Source organism: Blennius ocellaris (genome assembly GCF_963422515.1).
Source record: "Blennius ocellaris genome assembly, chromosome: 15".
NCBI lineage: Eukaryota > Metazoa > Chordata > Actinopteri > Blenniiformes > Blenniidae > Blennius > Blennius ocellaris.
In genome coordinates, this window is record NC_137664.1 from 10913091 (window position 1) to 10934851 (window position 21761).

A 21761-nucleotide genomic window follows, 5' to 3' on the forward strand; every position below is an offset into this window, starting at 1 on the left:
TGTTTGGACTCATTGGGGGAAAGAAGCATTACATTTCTTCTGCTAATTGGATTATTATAATTTTAAATATCTCGTTAATCTCTATGGATGGTCTACAACTGTTGATTGGTTCGGAGTTTTAGCCTTCAAACAATGTATCTCTGTTGTAATAGATTATGTATAGAATATAGAAAAAATAAGAAATCTTGGTAAACGCTTTTCTGCTGCTTGCACTTCAACTCAATCTCTCTGACGTCCCCTGTGTCAGACATAAACTGTTCCAGAAGTACTGATCTATAGTGAACTTTCTGTAATGCTATATAATGCATATTTAGCTTGATTAAGTCCAGTTAATTTCTGCACAGCCTTTTTGTTCTCCAATTTCAGTAGATGTGTTATATATCTTTCAAAACAGCAGTTTTATGACTGAATAAAATGTTCATAATGCTCAGCACACACTGGGGGGGGACGCATCACGACTCGGCATTGTGCCAGCTCCTCTCGATTTAGTGTAATTTGGAAATTGTCATTATAGGAATAAAGAAAATGGTCCCGCTCATGGAAGGCTAATGGGATCAGTGGCCTAGATTGTAAATTCACCCTGATTCATGAAATGGAATGGCTCAAAAAGTCATATTTCTCGTATCGCAAATGAAGCTCCCGGTCAAAGTGTTTAACTCAAGGACAAAAACGGCACACAAACAATCAATAATACCACGCGATGCCTCTTGTCTCGCAGACATACATGAATGCTCCACATCCTGGAGTTTGACAGCTCCAAGGGCCCGCCGCTTTACTCTAACCCACAAACTTCACTGAGCACCGTGTGCTTATTATAGCTTCTGAGACACTTAGGAGCCAAACAGCTACTGTACAAGACATTTCAACTGTCAACAAATTGGCACATTACAGAAAAAATAAAACCCGGGCAGATGCAAGAACAACACATGTTCCTGAACAAATGATACAACAGCCTCACAAAGCCTCCACAGCTCGTTTATATTTATTTAAAAGCCACAATCAAAGCCCCCCCCCCCCCACCACCCTCCGCCCATAGACTAAAAACAACGAATGAATTAAACTTTCAGAGGCAGTTGTTCATATCAAATGAGTGACACCGAGCTCCTTTAACAAACTGACATCTGTCAGAGAAGTGTGTAACTCTAACCACAGCTTGTCCTGTTCAGCTTTCCAGCTGAGTGTAATGTAGACACGGAAACACAAGCTGTGACTTCACTCCACTACGGTTTTGTTACTTACAGAATTAGAGCTCTGAAAGCAGCTAAATCTATTGTTTGCACACAGTGTGAGCCTCGTTTTATTTTACGTTTCAAACAGCAAACCGGCCCTGTCAAAAGCAGTTACAAAGTTTGTTACCTCAAAACAATGTAATTAAACATTTAAAAGCAGGTTGCATAAGGAAAGCCTACTTGGTGAGTAAAAGCAATTATGGTAATGGATGACCTGAAACACAATACTCAAGGGCCCTTTATCTCAGAGCATGAAATATTCCATGCAAGCCGCAGAACAAGCAGTTATGACAAAGAGGTGGAAGAAGCAACATCTGCAGTGGAAAAACATTGGACTGAACAAACATCAAATTGGGACGATACCAAGAAGACTAAGGAAAGTCACTGCGCCAGGGAAGTTTTAAATTGATTACAGGAAGATAACAAATTAATGCCTATGAATAAATAACAAGAAATGATCTTTCTTACAAAGGAAGCATACAAAGACTGTTTCAACGTGTGAGGATTGGCATTTAAAACGGCATGAAGCAATTAGTAGGAGGATCAAAGCGACCAAATTATCCCTCATCAAGTTAAATTTGCGCTGGTCGGATCGAATTAAATTGACCTGTTGCCTAATTGCTTTTTGATAGATCCATAAATCAGGTCATTATGAGCGGGGAAACAATAATTAAAAGAATGAGCCCAAAATAGTGTGACCTCATCATAAGGACATGAACGATACAAATGTGGTCCATTGAGGAAATTAACTTAAATTACTATTAAATTAAATTATTACAGTAATAAAAGATCCTTTTTTTTTTTTTTTCTTCATTAATTCAATGTATTTATTTTCACTTACTGAAACAACAAAACTCCTCAAGACTCCAGGACATGTTTTTGTCTGGAAGGTAACCGCAGCCTGAATGGTCAGCTGAATGTGGAGCGTTCCTGTATCCATTTCAAAGTAAAACCCATATTTCAAATGAAAAGCTGTCTACTGTTTCACGCTCTGCCATATGTTGGTTAGCCTTGCTCGCGGGGATGGAGATGGCTGTTCTTTGTCACTCGGTGCAGGTGGCCTAAACATTGAGGGCAGAGTGAAAACTCAGTGCTGATTGCTCCGTGACACCGGGGGTGGGGGTTTGGGGGTGACTCCAACATGCGTGATTACGATTGGCAGGTAAGTAGCCAGCTGTTAGCGAAGCGTTCAATATCCAGCCTCCTGTATGAGCTCTGCTCTCTGGAAGCATCGAAAGGAACTGTGGCGACACTCTGGTGCACTGCAGCTCTTTTGGTTAAACAGCTTCTACAGCTTAGTGTGTGACGTGCATGCTTTGAGTCGTACGAACTCAGACATGCCCAACAAGTGGCCCGTGGGCCAAATGTGTCCCCAGTGGCAAACGGTTGCACATTTTGACTCACGCATCAATGAAATTACTCCAAGTAACACAGTTATATCTATGCTTGGCAGAGGATGCAACGTATTTTGAGTGCCCATTAGAAAATTAAGCGACACAGAATTAGAACGCTGTTTTTAGAAATTGTACCAGGAATGTTGAAATATTTGATAGGAAACGAGGGCCAAGTCACCCCTGAGGAGGAGGAGGAAGAGGAGGAGGAGGAGGAGGAGGAGGAGGAGGAGCAGTGTGATATTGCCAAGTACAAAACGCTGGGCAACATCAAATTCATCAGTGAACTTGGCGAACTCACCCTCATCCTCAAATCGGTCCTTCACAAGTGCATTAAAAACACTTTTGAAGAAGAAGAAAGTGCAACTGAAATATTTGAATGAGGACTTGGAACACCTCTGTTTAGATAATGAAAACTTGGGGACATAAATGTGGTCGTGAAAAGGTGAGGTCAGTACTTTGTAAGTGTGCGATCCTTAAAAAAAAAACAAACAAAAAAAAAAAACACCAAGGAAGCTCCTGTTCTACAAGCTAATGTCCAACATTAATAAATCATTTACAGTTAATGGGAGGATGTTGGGCATATTAAGCACATTTGAACCAGGTGTCATTTGAAATGACTACAAATTACTCGAACACCGAGTTTATTTCAAGGAGACATAAAGGTTGATTTTTTATTTATTTATTTTTGATTCAGTTAGCTACCATAATTCTAATTAGTCTTTGCAATACATTTGCTCAGTCACAGTTTGACCATCTTATTGTGGCGATCTAATTTCTGCGGCCCTCACCACCATCACATTTGCTCGTCTCTGTCCAGACTGTTGGGGCAGCAGCCCAGTCGAGGGCAGCAGAGCCACAGGGGGATATTCAAAGTTCCCTGAGTGGCACAGGACTGTTGTTCTTGTCCACATTTTGCTATGTAATAAATAAATCGACAATCTTGGCATCATTTTCTAACCATACTGAGATAAGACTGAACATAAACTACACACATTTGACACAAAGTAATTAATTTTCTGATTCAGCTTGCTCAGTGAAAAGAGTTGGTTAAATGAGCCGATTCTCTGTAACGGCTGTATTATGTAGGAGCGATGTTGTAACCCTACTACATTTAGCAGTGATACTCTAATTGATTTACCGTGATGAAAAGAAACGTAAGTGAAAACATTAGAAGAGTCGCTGGCTCTTTCTGTGCTGCACCCTGTGGCTTTTATTGTCTCCGCAGCACCACCGGTCCATCTGCGGTTAAAGAACAAACATTATCTTACCCTTTTAACAGCTGTCTGCTGCTATCTACATTTTGGTTGTTTGTTTGAGCGGTTTTCCGCTTTTTACCATAATCATTAGTCCGTTTAAAGTGTTTCTTTTGAGGGGGAGTTCTGCATGGCCCCAGTGGACTGTATCCCTCATGTGAAGGTGCGTGCACTGGAGCTTGCAGTTGAGAACTTAAGACTTCAGCAATGGTTGGTCATCTGAGTCAAACCAATAGACCTTGGTATTACTGTTTAACTTCCAGCCAACTGACACCCCTCTACTCACTCAGCTGAAGTTTATGGGTTAAAAAGTAAACAGCCCTGCTAATGTGTAGGACCTGGTGCTGCACTGTGATACTGTGTATGCCCACTGATGGGACAATGAAAAAAAGACCATTAAAATATAGAATGACTCCCACTACCTTTTAATTTTGTCATCGAGTAACTGGTATAGTATCTCCAACTTACAATATTCTCGTACAAGTTTTTTACTAATTTTCCCAACACCATCGGTAGGGAGGGATTTCTTTGAAATGGTGTCTTAGAAATTGTGACGAACAAGCTGAATTGAGGGTAAAACTAGGTGACACATAATGTTCACTAATTTGTTTTATTTTATTTCAAACGCGATAAATAAAAACTAAATAATGAATATCATAGAAGAAAAAACTTTAACATGCTCGAAAAGGAGTAGGAAGAAGCACAAGCTTATCTAACCCTCCCCCTTCTCCTGTCTGTTTGCATTCCTGTGTGTGTGCGTGTGTGTGTGTGTGTGTGCGCGCGCATGCATGAACGTGCTCACACGTATTTTTCCCCCAACAATCACATACTCAGAAACTAAATATCCACAAAACAAAGCCAAGAAAGCAACCTGCAAGTAAATAACCAAGTAAACATACAGAATGTAAAATTTAAAAAAAAAACCCCAACAATAGAGTGTATGCTCCTTTTCCCTTGACTTGCTGAACTGCTGTTTGAATTGTTTCGTGGTTAGACGCTGCCTGACCTCCCCCGACGGTGTTTCACAGTTTCACTCCACACATTGAAATACTAAATGCTCTTAAATTTGTGTGTGTAAAAGTGAGCAGTAAAGAATGAATTGTGGTCCAGAAAGTTTTTTTTTTTGTTTTTTTTTGTCTCACTGAGTATTGAAATGCTTCATCACAGTTTGTTTTGTATGTTTCACTGCAGATTTCCAGTTTATTTATTTTTTTATGGAGTATTACCCCAAATCAATCAATTCTGTATGAATTCTTTTGAGTTGAGTGAGGTGTCAGTTTATGTACCAATGCAGATATGAAGTCCTGAGATATTTTGTCTTCTGCCTTCAATCAAATACCATGAGGGTAAGAGAAATTAAATTGTTAGTGTTCACAGCATTAACTTTGAGCTAGACGAACATTTACTGCGGCGCTAAGAGCTCCATGAGGTTGTTTATGGGGACGTGTTAAAATGCTGCTGTGTCGCATGGGCTGTGTCATCATGTTTAGAAGAGCTGTGGATGATGGGAACATCATTAATTTTGAAGGAGGCCTGAAAACATAGTTAAAATGTTGACCAGATGATAGTGTGAAATGAAAAATTCAGCGAAGAAAAACCATCTAACAGATCCTGAATGACCATAAGTGGCTGTATTTTAATAATAGTAATGATAATGATGAGTTTAAAAAAAGCAAAAAACAATTCGTGGCATTAATCTGTTTTTTTCTTTTTTTAATCTGCAGATTATTATTGTATTTTCTTCCCACATCAAAATTCATGTTGTTGCTGTAGAAATCTGGTTGAGTGAAGAATGGACTCTCAAACACCTCCTCATGGAAAACCCAGGAACCAAAATGTTTTCATTAGAAGGCTGAACAAATTAGAAACAAGCCAAACATGGTTGGGTAAACAGGACAGTAGTCGAAGTCGTTGTCCCCAGTGCTTTACAGGGAGATGACACAGGCCCTGCCCACACGAGCCAAACATTTTTTTTTATTCCCGTCATTCTTAAAATATTATCTGTCCCATTGTCACAATGAACAGGGCTCAATTTGATGTAGTACATATGCCAGGCCTTTATGTGGCGCTGTAACTCTGCCATATAAATAGACCAAAAAATGGGAGGAAGACACTGAGAACACACAGAGTAGAAGACACGGATTATACTGCCGTTCATCCTCATATTCGAGAAATCCAGCATATCGCCTTATTAAACCGACCGGCATCAGTCGCTTCTGCAGCTCGTCAGACAAGCCAGGCAGCTGCTCGGGCTCCCAAACCACTAGGGGGCCCCCAAGGGTTGACAAGCGTTAATTTTCTGACCTCTTTCGTTGGTTTCAAATTATTCCTAAATATATTTGTTGCTTGTCAGAGGGCCCCCGTGGGAATTTTAGCCTGGGGCCCCAGCACACGCTTAAAATCTCCACTCTTTGTTGACAGTTTGCATGTTCCTTCTATGAGTTTTGTCCAGGTGCTCTGGTTTCCTCCCACAGGCTCAAGACACGCTTGTAGGGCTCATCTAATCTCCCGTCTGTCCCTGCGTTAGCTCTGTGATGGACTGGCAAGTTGTCCGGTACGTGACCTGCCCTTCACCTACGTATATTGGCTCCACCCCACGGCGCCTCCATGACTTAATCGCTCTCTGTGATTTTCTAGACCCGCACATCTTTGTCTTTTTCACCTTAGTTTCTCGTCTTAACTTGGAAACAGCTTGTTTTGGAGATTCAGAGAAAAAAAAATGTTATCAAATGTCCTCGTTTTCTTTCCTTTGCTGTGGTATTAAAGCGCGGGAGCTCACCCGCAATCACCTCCTGCTTTGTACGACGGAGCTCACAGAACAAACAATCAACACGACAAGTGGCGCTGAGGACAAATCCGGGGCGTCACATTTCACTCGCTGCCTCGCTCTCTGGACTGAACTCGTTTTCTGATGAACTCAAAATGCAGTCTAATCACGAAGAGTGCATACCCCACTCTCATCATAGGATTTTCATTAATGTCAGGCTGAGAGACAATACAGCGGAGGATGGCCTGGGATCCTTCCCCCGCATCTACGCGGCACCGTCTCCGAGGAGCTCACCTGCGATGTTCGCTGGGTTGGTTACTGGTTTCACTACTCCCAATATATCTAATGGAGTGCAGCTCAATATTTAATCTGTGTAATGTGGAGATGGGAACATATATCTTGTCACTGAGAATGAAATCGCTCAATCTCATTAGTGAATTAAGTTGAGGGGTTCAGTCCAATTACACATTAATGCAATGCTTTATTTATGATATCAAAGTGAGCCACTAAGAGACCACTTTGCTGAGTAAATCTGAAGCAGTGGCAGATTCAGTTTTGCTTTTGTTTGTGAGATTAAGTCTCACATTTCCATATGCAATTCTTCTCTTCAAGCGAGTGAAACATCTTGGAGCCAAAAGTAAAAGCCTGTATACATCTTGATTTTGTGAGATGTCCTGGCTGCGGCCGAGGCTCTGTTAATTAATAATCTAAAATCGTCAGCATGTTTAAAGTGACACGAAAGGCACAACTTGGGTAAATACCATTAATAAATTATCTGTGGGATTCTCAACCCTTTGGGAGGCTGGGTATCTTCTGCCCTTGAAAGCCTGTATGTTCAGTGAAAACACCGAGGTCACCAGCCAGTGGTGGTTATTTGACTCCAGTCTGGAGTCTCGGGTAGAGGACAGATTTCACTGTGAGAAATGCAGAGCGTCTCCTGCAGTTACACCAGATCTCTGACACATACGCAGCAGCACCCAGGGGCGAGCCGACGAACACAGCCAACTCGGGCTCTGGCAGGATTTGCTGGCACAGTTTGGACAATGTGTTGTTGTTTTATCTTTTCTGCCGATTGTAAAATGTAACATTATGTGACTGTGAAGCGTCGGCACTGGCTCCTATCGCAAACGCACACATCAAAGACACAAGAGCCCCCCCCCCCCCGCACAGCATTTTGCATTAGTTTAAGAAGACTCAGCAGATCTGTCATCACAAGGTACGGTGACACGGCAATGGCCTGAACACGAAGGGCCCCCGGCAAAAAGCCTTTGATGTGTGAAGAAGAGAGGAAACTTTGAAAACATCAGTTTGTGCCTGCTCGGAAAAAAGACTGAACTCATCAAGCACCGCGGCAGACAGATCGGGAAGAGGCTCCCAGCTTGCACTTCATATCAGCCCGTGACAATGACAAATCAAAGTTAGCAGAAGCCACAGATGCTAACCTCTCCATTTATGCTCCGGCTGTACTGCAGGATGCAGCCTGCCAACACAACAACCCCCCCCCCCCCCCATAAACTCAAACGTCTAAAAATGGCTTGTGGATCGCCAACTGTCAACAACAGACATCAATGGAACAAACTCTGAACTATTCGAGAAGGAAATGTATAAAACGCTTCATGAACCAAGAAAGAGGAATACACTTTACACTTCCTGTCCTACTCTGGGACAAACCCAGTCATATTTAATACAACATGGACACAATGTTCCTCCTCGTTAATGCGTTGCAGCTCAGTAGTTCACCCATCAATGCCAGTGCAGCGCTGCATATGCATTCCCAAACAATTCATATGACAGCCGTTGTCTAAACTCCTATCCTGTCAGACCTGACCTTTGGAGTTTTCCAGGCACTCAGAGGAAAAAAACAAACTTAAATTCTTAAAAAAGAAAATGAAAAAAAATAAATCTGAGGGCATTTACTGTGTTTGACAAGTAATGGAAATGGTTGGGAAACATTTCGTCATCCTGACTTATGCTTCCACATCTGACAGGCATCTGTGAGTACACATGAATGTGCATGCATAATCTATTTCACTGCAGGAGCAAAATTTCCCACAAAGTGCACTTTAGAAATGGCAGTTTGTGTTGCAACACTGCCAGTGACTTTGACTCACAGAGAAACTCGATGAAAATTTAGCAAAGATCAAAAGCAGGGTTGTATAAAGCAGCAGGAGAAATGGATTTGAATGGTCGTGGTAGTTCAGTTGGGATGGCTCTGTTTGGAGGCCATAATCTAAAGTGACAAGTATCTAAACTTAAATGCAGCACACATTTAAAGAATTTGTCCTTTGACGGACTTTGTATTTCATGACCTTTACCTTCCACTCTGTGACATTTCAGATGAAAATGTTCCAGCTTTACTTCACGGTGTTGCTGTTTATCTTATTTGATAAGATGCTGCACTGCAACTTTATTTCTGGAGCATTTGGACATGAAGCGAGTCGAGGTGCTTCAAAAGAGCTTGGAAATACTTCAGGAAAAGACATGAAAGGAAACTTAAAAGTTTATTCACGCATCATAAAGGCAACCTAAAGCAACAACAAACAAATACTAGAAAATTCCCGCGGAAATTTTATTGTGCCTGCCACCTGCCGCCCCCTGCTGCCGAGCGAGGTAGTGTGAAAAATACGTGGAAATCATGTCATTAGCTAGTGATTCTCAAACGCAGCGGCAGCACGAGGCTACACTCTAAATTTAAGCTCATTTGAACAAACTTTTTAGCATGCGATGCTAACAGCTAACACCGATTGAAGTGCGTGGAAACCATGTGGTCAGCTAGTAATTCTCGATCGCAGCGCCACCATGAGGCCACCCTCCAAACTTCAGCTCATTTGAACAAACTTGTTAGCATGTGATGCTAACACTTGCGATTTAAGTACGTGGAAACCATGTCATTAGCTAGTGATTCTCGATCGCAGCGCCACCACGAGGCCACCCTCCAAATTTCAGGTCATTTGAACAAACTTGTTAGCATGCGATGCTAACAGCAAACAGCGATTTAAGTGCGTGGAAACCATGTGGTCAGCTAGTAATTCTCGATCGCAGCGCCACCACGAGGCCACCCTCCAAATTTCAGCTCATTTAAACAAAGTTGTTAGCATGCGATGCTAACACCAGCGATTTAAGTACGTGGAAACCATGTCCTTAGCTAGTGATTCTCGATCGCAGCGCCAGCACGAGTCCACCCTCCAAATTTGAGCTCAATTGAACAAACTTGTTAGCATGAGATGCTAACACCTGCGATTTGCCTGAAAAGCGCAGAAGTTACCTCCCAGGTGTGGCTGACCTGGAAGCTGGAGTTTTATGACATTCTGAGATGGTAGGCCAATTAGCTTAGCGCGGCGGCTAACTAGCTAGTGCGCCGTGATCGCAGCACCCCCATGAGGCCACCGTCCAAATTTCAGCTCAATTGAACAAACTTTGTAGCATGCTAATTGGCATGCTAACAAGTGTTGATGCTGAGTCATTGCCATCAGCATTAAAATGCATTGAAAAGTATGGTGCCTAAGCTACTGTGTGTGTGTGAGCACTGTGTGGTCAGCCATCATGTTACTGGTCCAGTCAATCAGAGGAGCCGTGTGTGTTGCCAGGCAGATTTGGAGCAGCTTGTGTGATGTCATGGAGCCGGCTCCTGATTGACAAGCTGCTGCAGGTGCAGAGACTATGAGACGTTATCTGAGGGAAGAAGGGGTTTAAGTACAAACGCAGGTCCCGAACAACTGCTTATAGTTGGAGAACCGTGACACTTGGGTGAAAAATTCCTTCACCGTGGGCGTCGGGAGAAGTTGAAGGACGTGCGGTGTGGTTTTCGTGTCCTCACGAGGTTCCGTCTCCCCGTGAAGACTTGAAACAAATGGCTGAACTTTGGGGATTTGGGGAGAAAACGTCTCCGCAAAATACATGGGAGCGGGTTACAGAAAATCCTGTGCTCCCTGTCAATTAAGTCCACTGGAGGGAGAACCGTGTCTCTCTGAGACAAAAGTGTCCCCTCGTGAGAAACACAAGGCCTGTAGCTACATTTTGATGTATAATATGTTGAGAAAGACAAAGAAATGTGGCCGTGGCGACGAGAGAAAAACTTTTTTTTTTCAGTAAAACGGCAGTTTCTCTCCCTCTAACTGACATCTCACCCTCTAGCTTTTCCACATACACACCCATACAAAACTGGAAAAAGGAGGGAAAAGTTGATGACATTTGAAGGCTCACAGTTTAAAACTGGTGAAAGTTTTGAAAAATCCAAGGACATATCTGAATACAGAACAAGTGCGGCAACGTTTTAAGAGTAAGTTTGAGTCTGTAGCTGAATATTTGGCGACGTGATGTGGCGTGGAAAAAGTGTGATTTTTTTTCTTGTTTTTCTTGGCTCCCATGTTAAGCGGATGTAAAAATCATCGCCGTTTTTTACGTGTTGTTCGGAAGCCGTTTGCGATATCCACAATCCAAATGGATGCACAGGATTCCCGATAATTCCCTACGTAGCGATATGCTTTTGTATACGTACTCCAAACGGTGCGGGACTAGTAGTTCGGCAAACTTGGTGTGGCAGAGGAAGAATAATAATACTAGAAAATTCCCGCGGAAATTTTATTGTGCCTGCCACCTGCCGCCCCCTGCTGCCGAGCGAGGTAGTGTGAAAAATACATGGGAATCATGTCATTAGCTAGTGATTCTCGATCGCAGCGCCAGCATGAGGCTACACTCTAAATTTCAGCTCATTTGAACAAACTTTTTAGCATGCGATGCTAACAGCTAACACCGATTTAAGTGCGTGGAAACCATGTGGTCAGCTAGTAATTCTCGATCGCAGCGCCAGCATGAGGCCACCCTCCAAATTTCAGCTCATTTGAACAAATTTGTTAGCATGCGATGCTAACACTTGCGATTTAAGTACGTGGAAACCATGTCATTAGCTAGTGATTCTCGATCGCAGCGCCACCACGAGGCCACCCTCCAAATTTCAGGAGATTTGAACAATCTTGTTAGCATGAGATGCTAACAGGTAACAGCGATTTAAGTGCGTCGAAACCATGTGGTCAGCTAGTAATTCTCGATCGCAGCGCCACCACGAGGCCACCCTCCAAATTTCAGCTCATTTAAACAAAGTTGTTAGCATGCGATGCTAACACCAGCGATTTAAGTACGTGGAAACCATGTCATTAGCTAGTGATTCTCGATCGCAGCACCAGCACGAGTCCACTCTCCAAATTTGAGCTCATTTGAACAAACTTGTTAGCATGAGATGCTAACACCTGCGATTTGCCTGAAAAGCGCAGAAGTTTCCTCCCAGGTGTGGCTGACCTGGAATCTGGAGTTTTATGACATTCTGAGATGGTAGGCCAATTAGCTTAGCGCGGCGGCTAACTAGCTAGTGTGCCGTGATCGCAGCACCCCCATGAGGCCACCCTCCAAATTTCAGCTCAATTGAACAAACTTTGTAGCATGCTAATTGGCATGCTAACAAGTGTTGATGCTGAGTCATTGCCATCAGCATTAAAATGCATTGAAAAGTATGGTGCCTAAGCTACTGTGTGTGTGTGAGCACTGTGTGGTCAGCCATCATGTTACTGGTCCAGTCAATCAGAGGAGCCGTGTGTGTTGCCAGGCAGATTTGGAGCAGCTTGTGTGATGTCATGGAGCCGGCTCCTGATTGACAAGCTGCTGCAGGTGCAGAGACTATGAGACGTTATCTGAGGGAAGAAGGGGTTTAAGTACAAACGCAGGTCCCGAACAACTGCTTATAGTTGGAGAACCGTGACACTTGGGTGAAAAATTCCTTCACCGTGGGCGTCGGGAGAAGTTGAAGGACGTGCGGTGTGGTTTTGGTGTCCTCACGAGGTTCCGTCTCCCCGTGAGGACTTGAAACAAATGGCTGAACTTTGGGGATTTGGGGAGAAAATGACTCGTCAAAATGCATTGGCGCGGATGAGACAGAATCCTGCGCTCCCTATCAATTAAGTCCCCTGGAGGGAGAACCGTGTCTCTCTGAGACAAAAGTGTCCCCTCGTGAGAAGCACAAGGCCTGTGGCTACAATTTGATGTATAATATGTTGAGAAAGACAAAGAAATGTGGCCGTGGCGACAAGATAAAAACGTTTTTTTTTCTGTAAAACGGCAGTTTCTCTCACTCTAACTGACATCTCACCCTCTAGCTTTTCCACATACACACCCATACAAAACTGGAAAAAGGAGGGAAAAGTTGATGACATTCGAAGGCTCACAGTTTAAAATTGGTGAAACTTTTGAAAAATCTGAGGACATATCTGAATACAGAACAAGTGCGGCAACGTTTTAAGAGTAAGTTTGAGTCTGTAGCTGAATATTTGGCGACGTGATGTGGCGTGGAAAAAGTGTGATGTTTTTTTCTGTTTTTTCTTGGCTCCCATGTTAAGCGGATGTAAAAATCATCGCCGTTTTTTACGTGTTGTTCGGAAGCCGTTTGCGATATCCATAATCCAAATGGATGCACAGGATTCCCGATAATTCCCTACGTAGCGATATGCTTTTGTATACGTACTCCAAACGGTGCGGGACTAGTAGTTCGGCAAACTTGGTGTGGCAGAGGAAGAATAATAATACTAGAAAATTCCCGCGGAAATTTTATTGTGCCTGCCACCTGCCGCCCCCTGCTGCCGAGCGAGGTAGTGTGAAAAATATGTGGAAATCATGTCATTAGCTAGTGATTCTCGATCGCAGCGCCAGCATGAGGCTACACTCTAAATTTCAGCTCATTTGAACAAACTTTTTAGCATGCGATGCTAACAGCTAGCACCGATTTAAGTGCGTGGAAACCATGTGGTCAGCTAGTAATTCTCGATCGCAGCGCCACCATGAGGCCACCCTCCAAATTTCAGCTCATTTGAACAAACTTGTTAGCATGCGATGCTAACACCTGCAATATAAGTACGTGGAAACCATGTCATTAGCTAGTGATTCTCGATCGCAGCGCCACCACGAGGCCACCCTCCAAATTTCAGGTCATTTGAACAAACTTGTTAGCATGCGATGCTAACAGCAAACAGCGGTTCAAGTGCGTGGAAACCATGTGATCAGCTAGCAATTCTCGATCGCAGCGCTACCACGAGGCCACCCTCCAAATTTCAGCTCATTTAAACAAAGTTGTTAGCATGCGATGCTAACACAAGCGATTTAAGTACGTGGAAACCATGTCATTAGCTAGTGTTTCTCGATCGCAGCGCCAGCACGAGTCCACCCTCCAAATTTGAGCTCATTTGAACAAACTTGTTAGCATGAGATGCTAACACCTGCGATTTGCCTGAAAAGCGCAGAAGTTACCTCCCAGGTGTGGCTGACCTGGAATCTGGAGTTTTATGACATTCTGAGATGGTAGGCCAATTAGCTTAGCGCGGCGGCTAACTAGCTAGTGCGCCGTGATCGCAGCACCCCCATGAGGCCACCCTCCAAATTTCAGCTCAATTGAACAAACTTTGTAGCATGCTAATTGGCATGCTAACAAGTGTTGATGCTGAGTCATTGCCATCAGCATTAAAATGCATTGAAAAGTATGGTGCCTTAGCTACTGTGTGTGTGTGAGCACTGTGTGGTCAGCCATCATGTTACTGGTCCAGTCAATCAGAGGAGCCATGTGTGTTGCCAGGCAGATTTGGAGCAGCTTGTGTGATGTCATGGAGCCGGCTCCTGATTGACAAGCTGCTGCAGGTGCAGAGACTATGAGACGTTATCTGAGGGAAGAAGGGGTTTAAGTACAAACGCAGGTCCCGAACAACTGCTTATAGTTGGAGAACCGTGACACTTGGGTGAAAAATTCCTTCACCGTGGGCGTCGGGAGAAGTTGAAGGACGTGCGGTGTGGTTTTCGTGTCCTCACGAGGTTCCGTCTCCCCGTGAGGACTTGAAACAAATGGCTGAACTTTGGGGATTTGGGGAGAAAATGACTCGTCAAAATGTATTGGCGCGGATGAGACAGAATCCTGCGCTCCCTATCAATTAAGTCCCCTGGAGGGAGAACCGTGTCTCTCTGAGACAAAAGTGTCCCCTCGTGAGAAGCACAAGGCCTGTGGCTACAATTTGATGTATAATATGTTGACAAAGACGAAGAAATGTGTCTGTGGTGACGAGATAAAAACTTTTTTTTGTTTGTAAAACGGCAGTTTCTCACCCTCTAACTGACATCTCACCCTCTAGCTTTTCCACATACACACCCATACAAAACTGGAAAAAGGAGGGAAAAGTTGATGACATTCAAAGGCTCACAGTTTAAAATTGGTGAAAGTTTTGAAAAATCTGAGGACATATCTGAATACAGAACAAGTGCGGCAACGTTTTAAGAGTAAGTTTGAGTCTGTAGCTGAATATTTGGCGACGTGATGTGGCGTGGAAAAAGTGTGATTTTTTTTTCTGTTTTTCTTGGCTCCCATGTTAAGCGGATGTAAAAATCATCGCCGTTTTTTACGTGTTGTTCGGAAGCCGTTTGCGATATCCACAATCCAAATGGATGCACAGGATTCCCGATAATTCCCTACGTAGCGATATGCTTTTGTATACGTACTCCAAACGGTGCGGGACTAGTAGTTCGGCAAACTTTGTGCGGCAGAGGAAGAATAATAAAAAAAAACGGCGTTTTCCCAGGATTGTAATAATTGTGCGACGCCTCTTAAAGAGGCAGGCACAATTAATTAAAAAAAAACGGCGCCTTCCCAGGATTGTAATAATTGTGCGACGCCTCTTACAGAGGCAGGCACAATTAATTAAAAAAAAACGGCGCCTTCCCAGGATTGTAATAATTGTGCGACGCCTCTTACAGAGGCAGGCACAATTAATAAAAACAATAGTGACAGGTAACCTGAATAAACTCTTTTACTAGTTGGCTGCAATAAAATGTAGTGTTATTCCAATTTTAATCACAAATATAGATAGATAGAGAGATAGATAGATAGATAGATAGATAGATAGATAGATAGATAGATTGTAAAAATAAGATATAGAAAAAATATATAATGTACTGTAAAAGATTAAAGTAGTAAACAATAGATATATTCTGCTTTTTATTGAGTACCCAGTGATCAGAAAATGTATAATTTTGTAATGTAATTTAGACTTTTAGACCAAACTTAGAAATATGTACATGAAATAACATAATTGTCTTACAACTATTTCATCAGTGTCAGGTCTTGCCTCGTCAAAACTTAAAGTACAATCGTTTCCCCTAATTAGACCATCTACCTTGTGATACTTGTCTGTGGGATTTTCACAATAAATTTAGTGTTTTCACTTGTTTAGTCATACATACGTATGCATGTAATGAGAACATTTCGCATATGCTTCCAGTAGCACTGCCAGTTTTACACATCAGTGCCTTTGAAGTAATTAAAAGGAGCACACAACACCAGCAGGGCAAATAGCTGTTTAGAATCTTCTCTTAGAAATGACCTCAGTGATCTCTGCATCTCCGTTTTCAAGACAACACATGATCGTTGTCAAAACTGTTACACACGGAGTCTGACGGATGGAATGTGCGTGAGTCAGGGAACGTCTAATCAACAGCCGAGCCTGAAGCGAGGCTTCACCTATCCTCTGATGACGGGGAAGTTCTATGAGTTTGAATCAAAATCCAAGCAGTTTTCAGTGTTTAGACTTGCTGCCTTTCTCTTGGTTTTGTCATAATGTATCAATATTTTTTAAGTTTTAAAACTGCTTATCTCTCTCATCCCACATTTGGAAAAGTTATGAGTCTCTTCACACATTACAAAGGTAAAAATGAAGAATATTCAACAGCTTGTTCTATATTAATAATACTTGCTACGTGCAAATTTCCACTCAATTTCCATCCCACATTTGCAAAAGCTTAACTCCAAGCACTAAAATTAAAGACCTCTCTACTTTTTTTTAATTATAACCAAGTCACTTGACATTATAGAAGCTAAATTACTAAACCATAAGGACTACCTTAAGCATATCATTTGAAAATTGTCTGTTTGAAGGTATTCTCAAAAGAACCTGCATGTTTGGTTTGTTTTTCACCGGGATAAGTGGATGGCTCATGCACCTGACATAGCTCCTTACCACTGACAAAAAAAAAAAGTGAATTGTAAATCTGATTTAAGACTCCTGGATTAAGTTAATACTCTGTCATATTTTAATTTCAGAGGGCTTAATGGTGGATTCTGGCCCATTTAACTCCATCAACCTTTAAGTTTTACAAAATTGAAGTTGGATTATATATATATATTTTTTTTAATCAAATGTTTCCAGCCAAACAGTTTCATTCAGTGTTGCATTGAGCGAGATGAAACAGGAGTGGAGATGAAATGAGAGGGAAAGACACATTTCATCAGTTCTCTGTGTGCATGTGTGTCATTAGGAAGATAGATTTCGATTGAATTCCTCCGTGTATGTGCAATCTGTGTGTGTGTGTGTGTGTGTGTGTGTGTGTGTGTGTGTGTGTGTGTGTGTGTGTGTGTGTGTGTGTGTGTGTGTGTGTGTGTGTGCGTGTGCGTGTGCTTGTGTGTGCGTACCAGCACATATGTCAGTCTGCAGGAACCCAGTAATGACAGATTAACAACAACAGGCACAAAAGACCCGAGGGTGAGAAGGAAAAGGAAAAGAGCAGCTGGTGTGGTGGAAGTTGACGTAAACACGGAACTGGATTTAAATAGTAAGACACAGTCAGTCCCAGGAAATGGCTGATAATCACTTCCAAAAAGGACTTGATGAATTTGATGACAGACCTTGTAATCAACGTCTACATTTCCGGCTAAGGTTTCCTGAGTAAGACTGCAGTGACATGAAAATGTTTGTGACTCATAGTGCTTCGGCTTCAACTCCAATTATTGTGGGTATGTGCTGAGAAGTGAATTGCAGTAATCAGCTCAGAGGCAAACAATTGCCTTAATAAAGTTTTCTAGGTCAGCAAAGGAGGAAACATCTTTATCGTGAAGAAGGTGCTACCGAGGGTGAAAAATGTTTGGGATATTGACGTGGCTGTCAGAGGAGACTGGATCAAAGAGGTTTGAACAGCCTTCCTGTGGGGTAAATGTTCAGCTCCTGACAATTAAAGGGATTGAAAGAGGAGCTTTTTACTCTGAGCTAAAATTTGAGCTGGGTTGTAAGGGAGAAAGAAATAGTGCTCGAGAACCCGTATTTAATGTGCCAACGTTCTTAAAACATGCTGAATCCATGTTTCCTATCCATAGTATCTGCATCACGACAGTAGGGAATGTGTTTCCCACTGTAATCAAACACATGTAGCCCACTGCAGCTCTTATGCAAACTGATTTATGTGAACAGGCACAACAACCGTGCAGCCCAGGCAAGGCTAATAAAGCCCCATATTAGAAAGCTTGCTTGAAGTGGAAACCTGCTAAACAACGTGCCTTTGCGTCACATCTAAACTGCTACAGTAAATTAGATCAGTACCAATGAAAGGTGAGGGAACTCTGTCCATGAAAGTAGTCATTTGCACAGTATTTGAGTGAAATATGCACACGCTGGAGCGGGAAAAGATGAATTTGATACTCTCCTGCAAACTTACACGATGCATTCTAATTTATAAACAGCTACTGGGTTCTGTCTGCAGGGAAAATGAAAAAGCCTCTGTTGTGCATTGAAATATGGTAATGATGTCTGTGCTTCTCTATCATCCTTTATAAAGAAAGGTTTACAATGCAAGATCTGAAGTGGGGGTGACACAGTTTACTGTTGGGCTATTTCAATGACTGATACTCCCACAGGACTTGTAAGTACTAAATATACCAACAAAGTTGATGAACGTTCTGCAGTTAGTGCAAGTTTTCTATGCAAATGATAATAAATTGATGTTTAATCCTATTCTTTTGGTTTCACAAAATCTATTTTACATGTTGAATCATAAACTTAATTAAGTTAAGCCATTACTGCAGATAAAACTTGTTGAGCTTGCAAAATAATGCATTTTGAGAACGACCGTCATGTGTAAAAGTAACTCCATTATCATGATTAAATATCCTGTTGATTAAGATTTGAGAAAATGCTTGAGTTGTGTTTCTTTCAAGTTCACCCCCCCCCCACCCCCCCTCCTTCAAGTTCACTTAATTAAAAGCAGAAAATGATGTCTCTGATTCATGAAGCCTGTTTGGCAACATACATCTACCCTGTAGAAAGTGGGACCATTCATTTAGTGGATGCTTAACAAAGACTGGAGTGCTGGAAGTGCAGAAAGAAGAACCGTAAGTAATGCAACAATGCCTCAAGGCCAGGTCATAAAGCTGCAGCGTTGGAACGTCTCAGGACAGGCTGACAATCAGTCATCTGCTGAGACCTGGGAGGGAGTCCCTAAATCTTATCAAAATGTATCGTGGACGAGCAGAGTGGCTTCAATAGATGACAATCAGTCTACAAGTGCAAAACGCTTTACTGTTTGAGCAATTGCAGAGCTGAACAGACTCTCTGATTGTTTAGATGTGGCCTGTCAAGTTCTTAAAAGCTTTTGTTTTGAAAAGTTCGTGTTGCATTTAATATGATAAAAAAAAACAAATTTTTTTTACCAGAGGTTAATTTTGATAAGTCTATGTAATCCTACAAAGCCCATCATAAAACATCAAGTGTATGTTCACAGCTTTCCCATTAAACTAAACATTTACTGAACATAATAAATCATGTTGGTATTGCAGAAGGTTCCCTGTGGTGAAAATCAACAGTTAAAAAAAAAAGAAAAATAAAAGGAAAGTGGTCCAACATTACCTGTATCTCTCTTGCATGGTATATGATAATCAGCCCCAGGAGAATGATTGTAGAAAGGCTTATCAGGCATTTTAGAGCTAATGAGTACAGGGATTCCTGTAAAAGAGCAACAACAACAAAGCCAAAAAGGACACAACACCATGGCATCAAAACAAATTCTCACAAGTATTTACTATGTGTAAGAAAGCAACAATCATTCAGGTTGCTCAGGTGCACTGCAACATATTCTGACAATGCAGTTTCCTCTGGTATTATTGGGGCTCCCCTTCATGCTTGGACAGCGGTGGGCCTTTTGGCCTGCTTGTGAACGGGACACTGCACGTTCTTGCATAAAGTAGCTGTGGTTTTTTTTTTTTTCTTTCTCCCCATTCATACTTTTCACAGAACTTGCCTAATGCTAAAAAGACACGCTTTGTTCAGTGCAGTCTCATGTCACCAAATTCACTCTAGTGTGGATGTTGGGTGGCGCTGCAAAGACGAGCACTTTGGAGTAAATACGCACCTTTCCGTAGGCTCCCCATGAGAGTTCAGTCTCTATAACCATAACAACGATCCCAAACATCCCAAAGATTAAAGCATAGTCGCTGAGCCGCTTCCTTTTCTCAAACAAGGCCCTCCTGTGTCCCAGCTTCTCCCCAATGTTCTGGTTCTTCTTTTTCCCCGACTTGCCACAGCTGTGGCCGCATCCTCCCCCTCCGTCTCCCGATGCGTAAGGCATCAGGGTGGTGGAATTGTTCTCCGGCTTGGATACTAGGGTGTCCGACGCATCTGCGGCTGAGATGGGCTGCAAAGGCTGGGACTCGGAATCAAACTCGTGTATGTTTCTGCGGGACGAGCTCAAGTTGCTCAGCGGCCGCATTACGCCGCCGTTGTATCTGCAGCTGCTCATGGCTATTTCATTGTAGGAGTTACTGTCTTTGTGGCTGCTGCTGCCCAAGCTGCCCCGCTGCCGACCGCGGCAATGCTGCTGCTGCTGCTGCTGCTGCTGATGGTGAGGATGATGATGTCTGGATGAACTACCATGACTAGAGGGTGTGAACTCGCAGACGCTGTACTGGCAACCTTGCCTCGAAGACGATTCCGAAGGTGTCCTCAAAGTTCCCACCGTGGTCGGCGACGTCCCGCGGAAGACGAGGCTTTTTCTGGCATCACCGGCGCAGGTACTGCAGGTGCAGCGCTGATCGTGCTGCTGGCCGCGTCGATCCTCGCGCCCGCAGTAGTGCTGGTACTTACAGTGCTGGAACTGCTGCTGCTGCTGCTGCTGCTGCTGCTGCTGTGGAAAGAAATCGCTTTGCAGCTGTAATGGAGTTCCCATGTCAGTGCTGCCGTTTAAAGCAGCAGCGACAGCGGCCAGGTAGCGCGGAGCCCCCGACAAAGGGCGTTTCGGTCCTGACGGCAGGACGGAGCCGCGGCACGAATAGATCCATTTCGGCTCCGGTAGATTGTGAGAGGAGCCTCCGATTGGGCAGAGGGGACCAAAACAACTGGTTCGACGTCATGGACAGGTTGCAACCATGGTACGTAAACGCTGGTCTCATCTCAACAACAAAACGGATTGTCAGTGTTGTTTAAAAGCAACTTTAGACATCCACCTGTACATTTACAAAACTTTTCCCCTCAATGTCCGGCCAGAAAGGGAATAAAGTGTGCTCACCCATTTTCACTCACTGTTACTTATCAATACACATCAGCTCCGTGAGGTACTGCCTCTGCACACAACAGCCATCGGCCACCTCTGTTCATAAATCCCTTGCTGAATTCTCATTTATTGACTTCATAGGAAACACACGTATCTGGCTGTCAGTCCTGATTTACACGCAGCTGGTTTCATTCAGCTCATTGGCTGCTGATCGTGTGACCATGCAGGACTGTAGCACCTTTATGTCCAGGGCCTGTGTCTGCAGCCATAGATTGATGTGGCCTGCTGGTGGCCCGGTTATTAATGGAATAGAGGACTTATATCACCCCGAGGAAATACAGCCAACTTCCCGAGATTGAGCAGCTGTGGAGGCATAAAGCAGAGGCCGAAACCCAATCATCCCCGCGTCTTGGCATAGCAGCAGCAACAAATTTAGTCTAAGGGCTGTGAGACTATATTGGAGTTATGTTGGAGTTACTTTTTTTTTTTTGTATTTGTGGAGAGATTTGGGGCGCAGCTATACAGTTTTGCTCACAAGGCTTCCCTTTGCTTCAGTTGCATTTAAGTCGTAAAGTTGCCTCTGTAAAAGTAGATCTAAATAGAACATCATCCACGAGGGGGGGTTCCAGGAATATAAGAAAATAAAGCAGAAAATAATTTAAAAAAAAGTTTGACATTCATAAATATGGGCAGTGTTGGCGCATGCAAGTGGATTCTGAGCAACGTGGCGATGTCCACGGTGCTGGAAGTCAGTGTGAGCGGAACTAAGTTTTTCAGCACCGTGGAC

At 43.0% G+C, this 21761-nt stretch overlaps 1 protein-coding gene across 3 annotated transcripts in view; it reads right to left on the reverse strand.

Moving 5' to 3' along the window:
- The window catches only part of kcnn2 (potassium calcium-activated channel subfamily N member 2), a gene marked incomplete at both ends in the record, with an annotated part of 34349 nt that extends 13699 nt beyond the window's left edge, over positions 1 to 20650 (reverse strand). The window contains 2 exons of one of the 3 annotated variants that reach the window (XM_080510372.1): positions 19336 to 19431; positions 19838 to 20650. In XM_080510372.1, the coding sequence (XP_080366498.1) occupies positions 19336 to 19431; positions 19838 to 20650 (909 nt within the window). Of the gene's footprint in view, positions 1 to 19335; positions 19432 to 19819 lie in introns of all 3 variants that reach the window. The other 2 variants (XM_080510371.1, XM_080510373.1) reach the window with 2 other exon arrangements.
- Positions 20651 to 21761: the final 1111 nt, after the last annotated feature.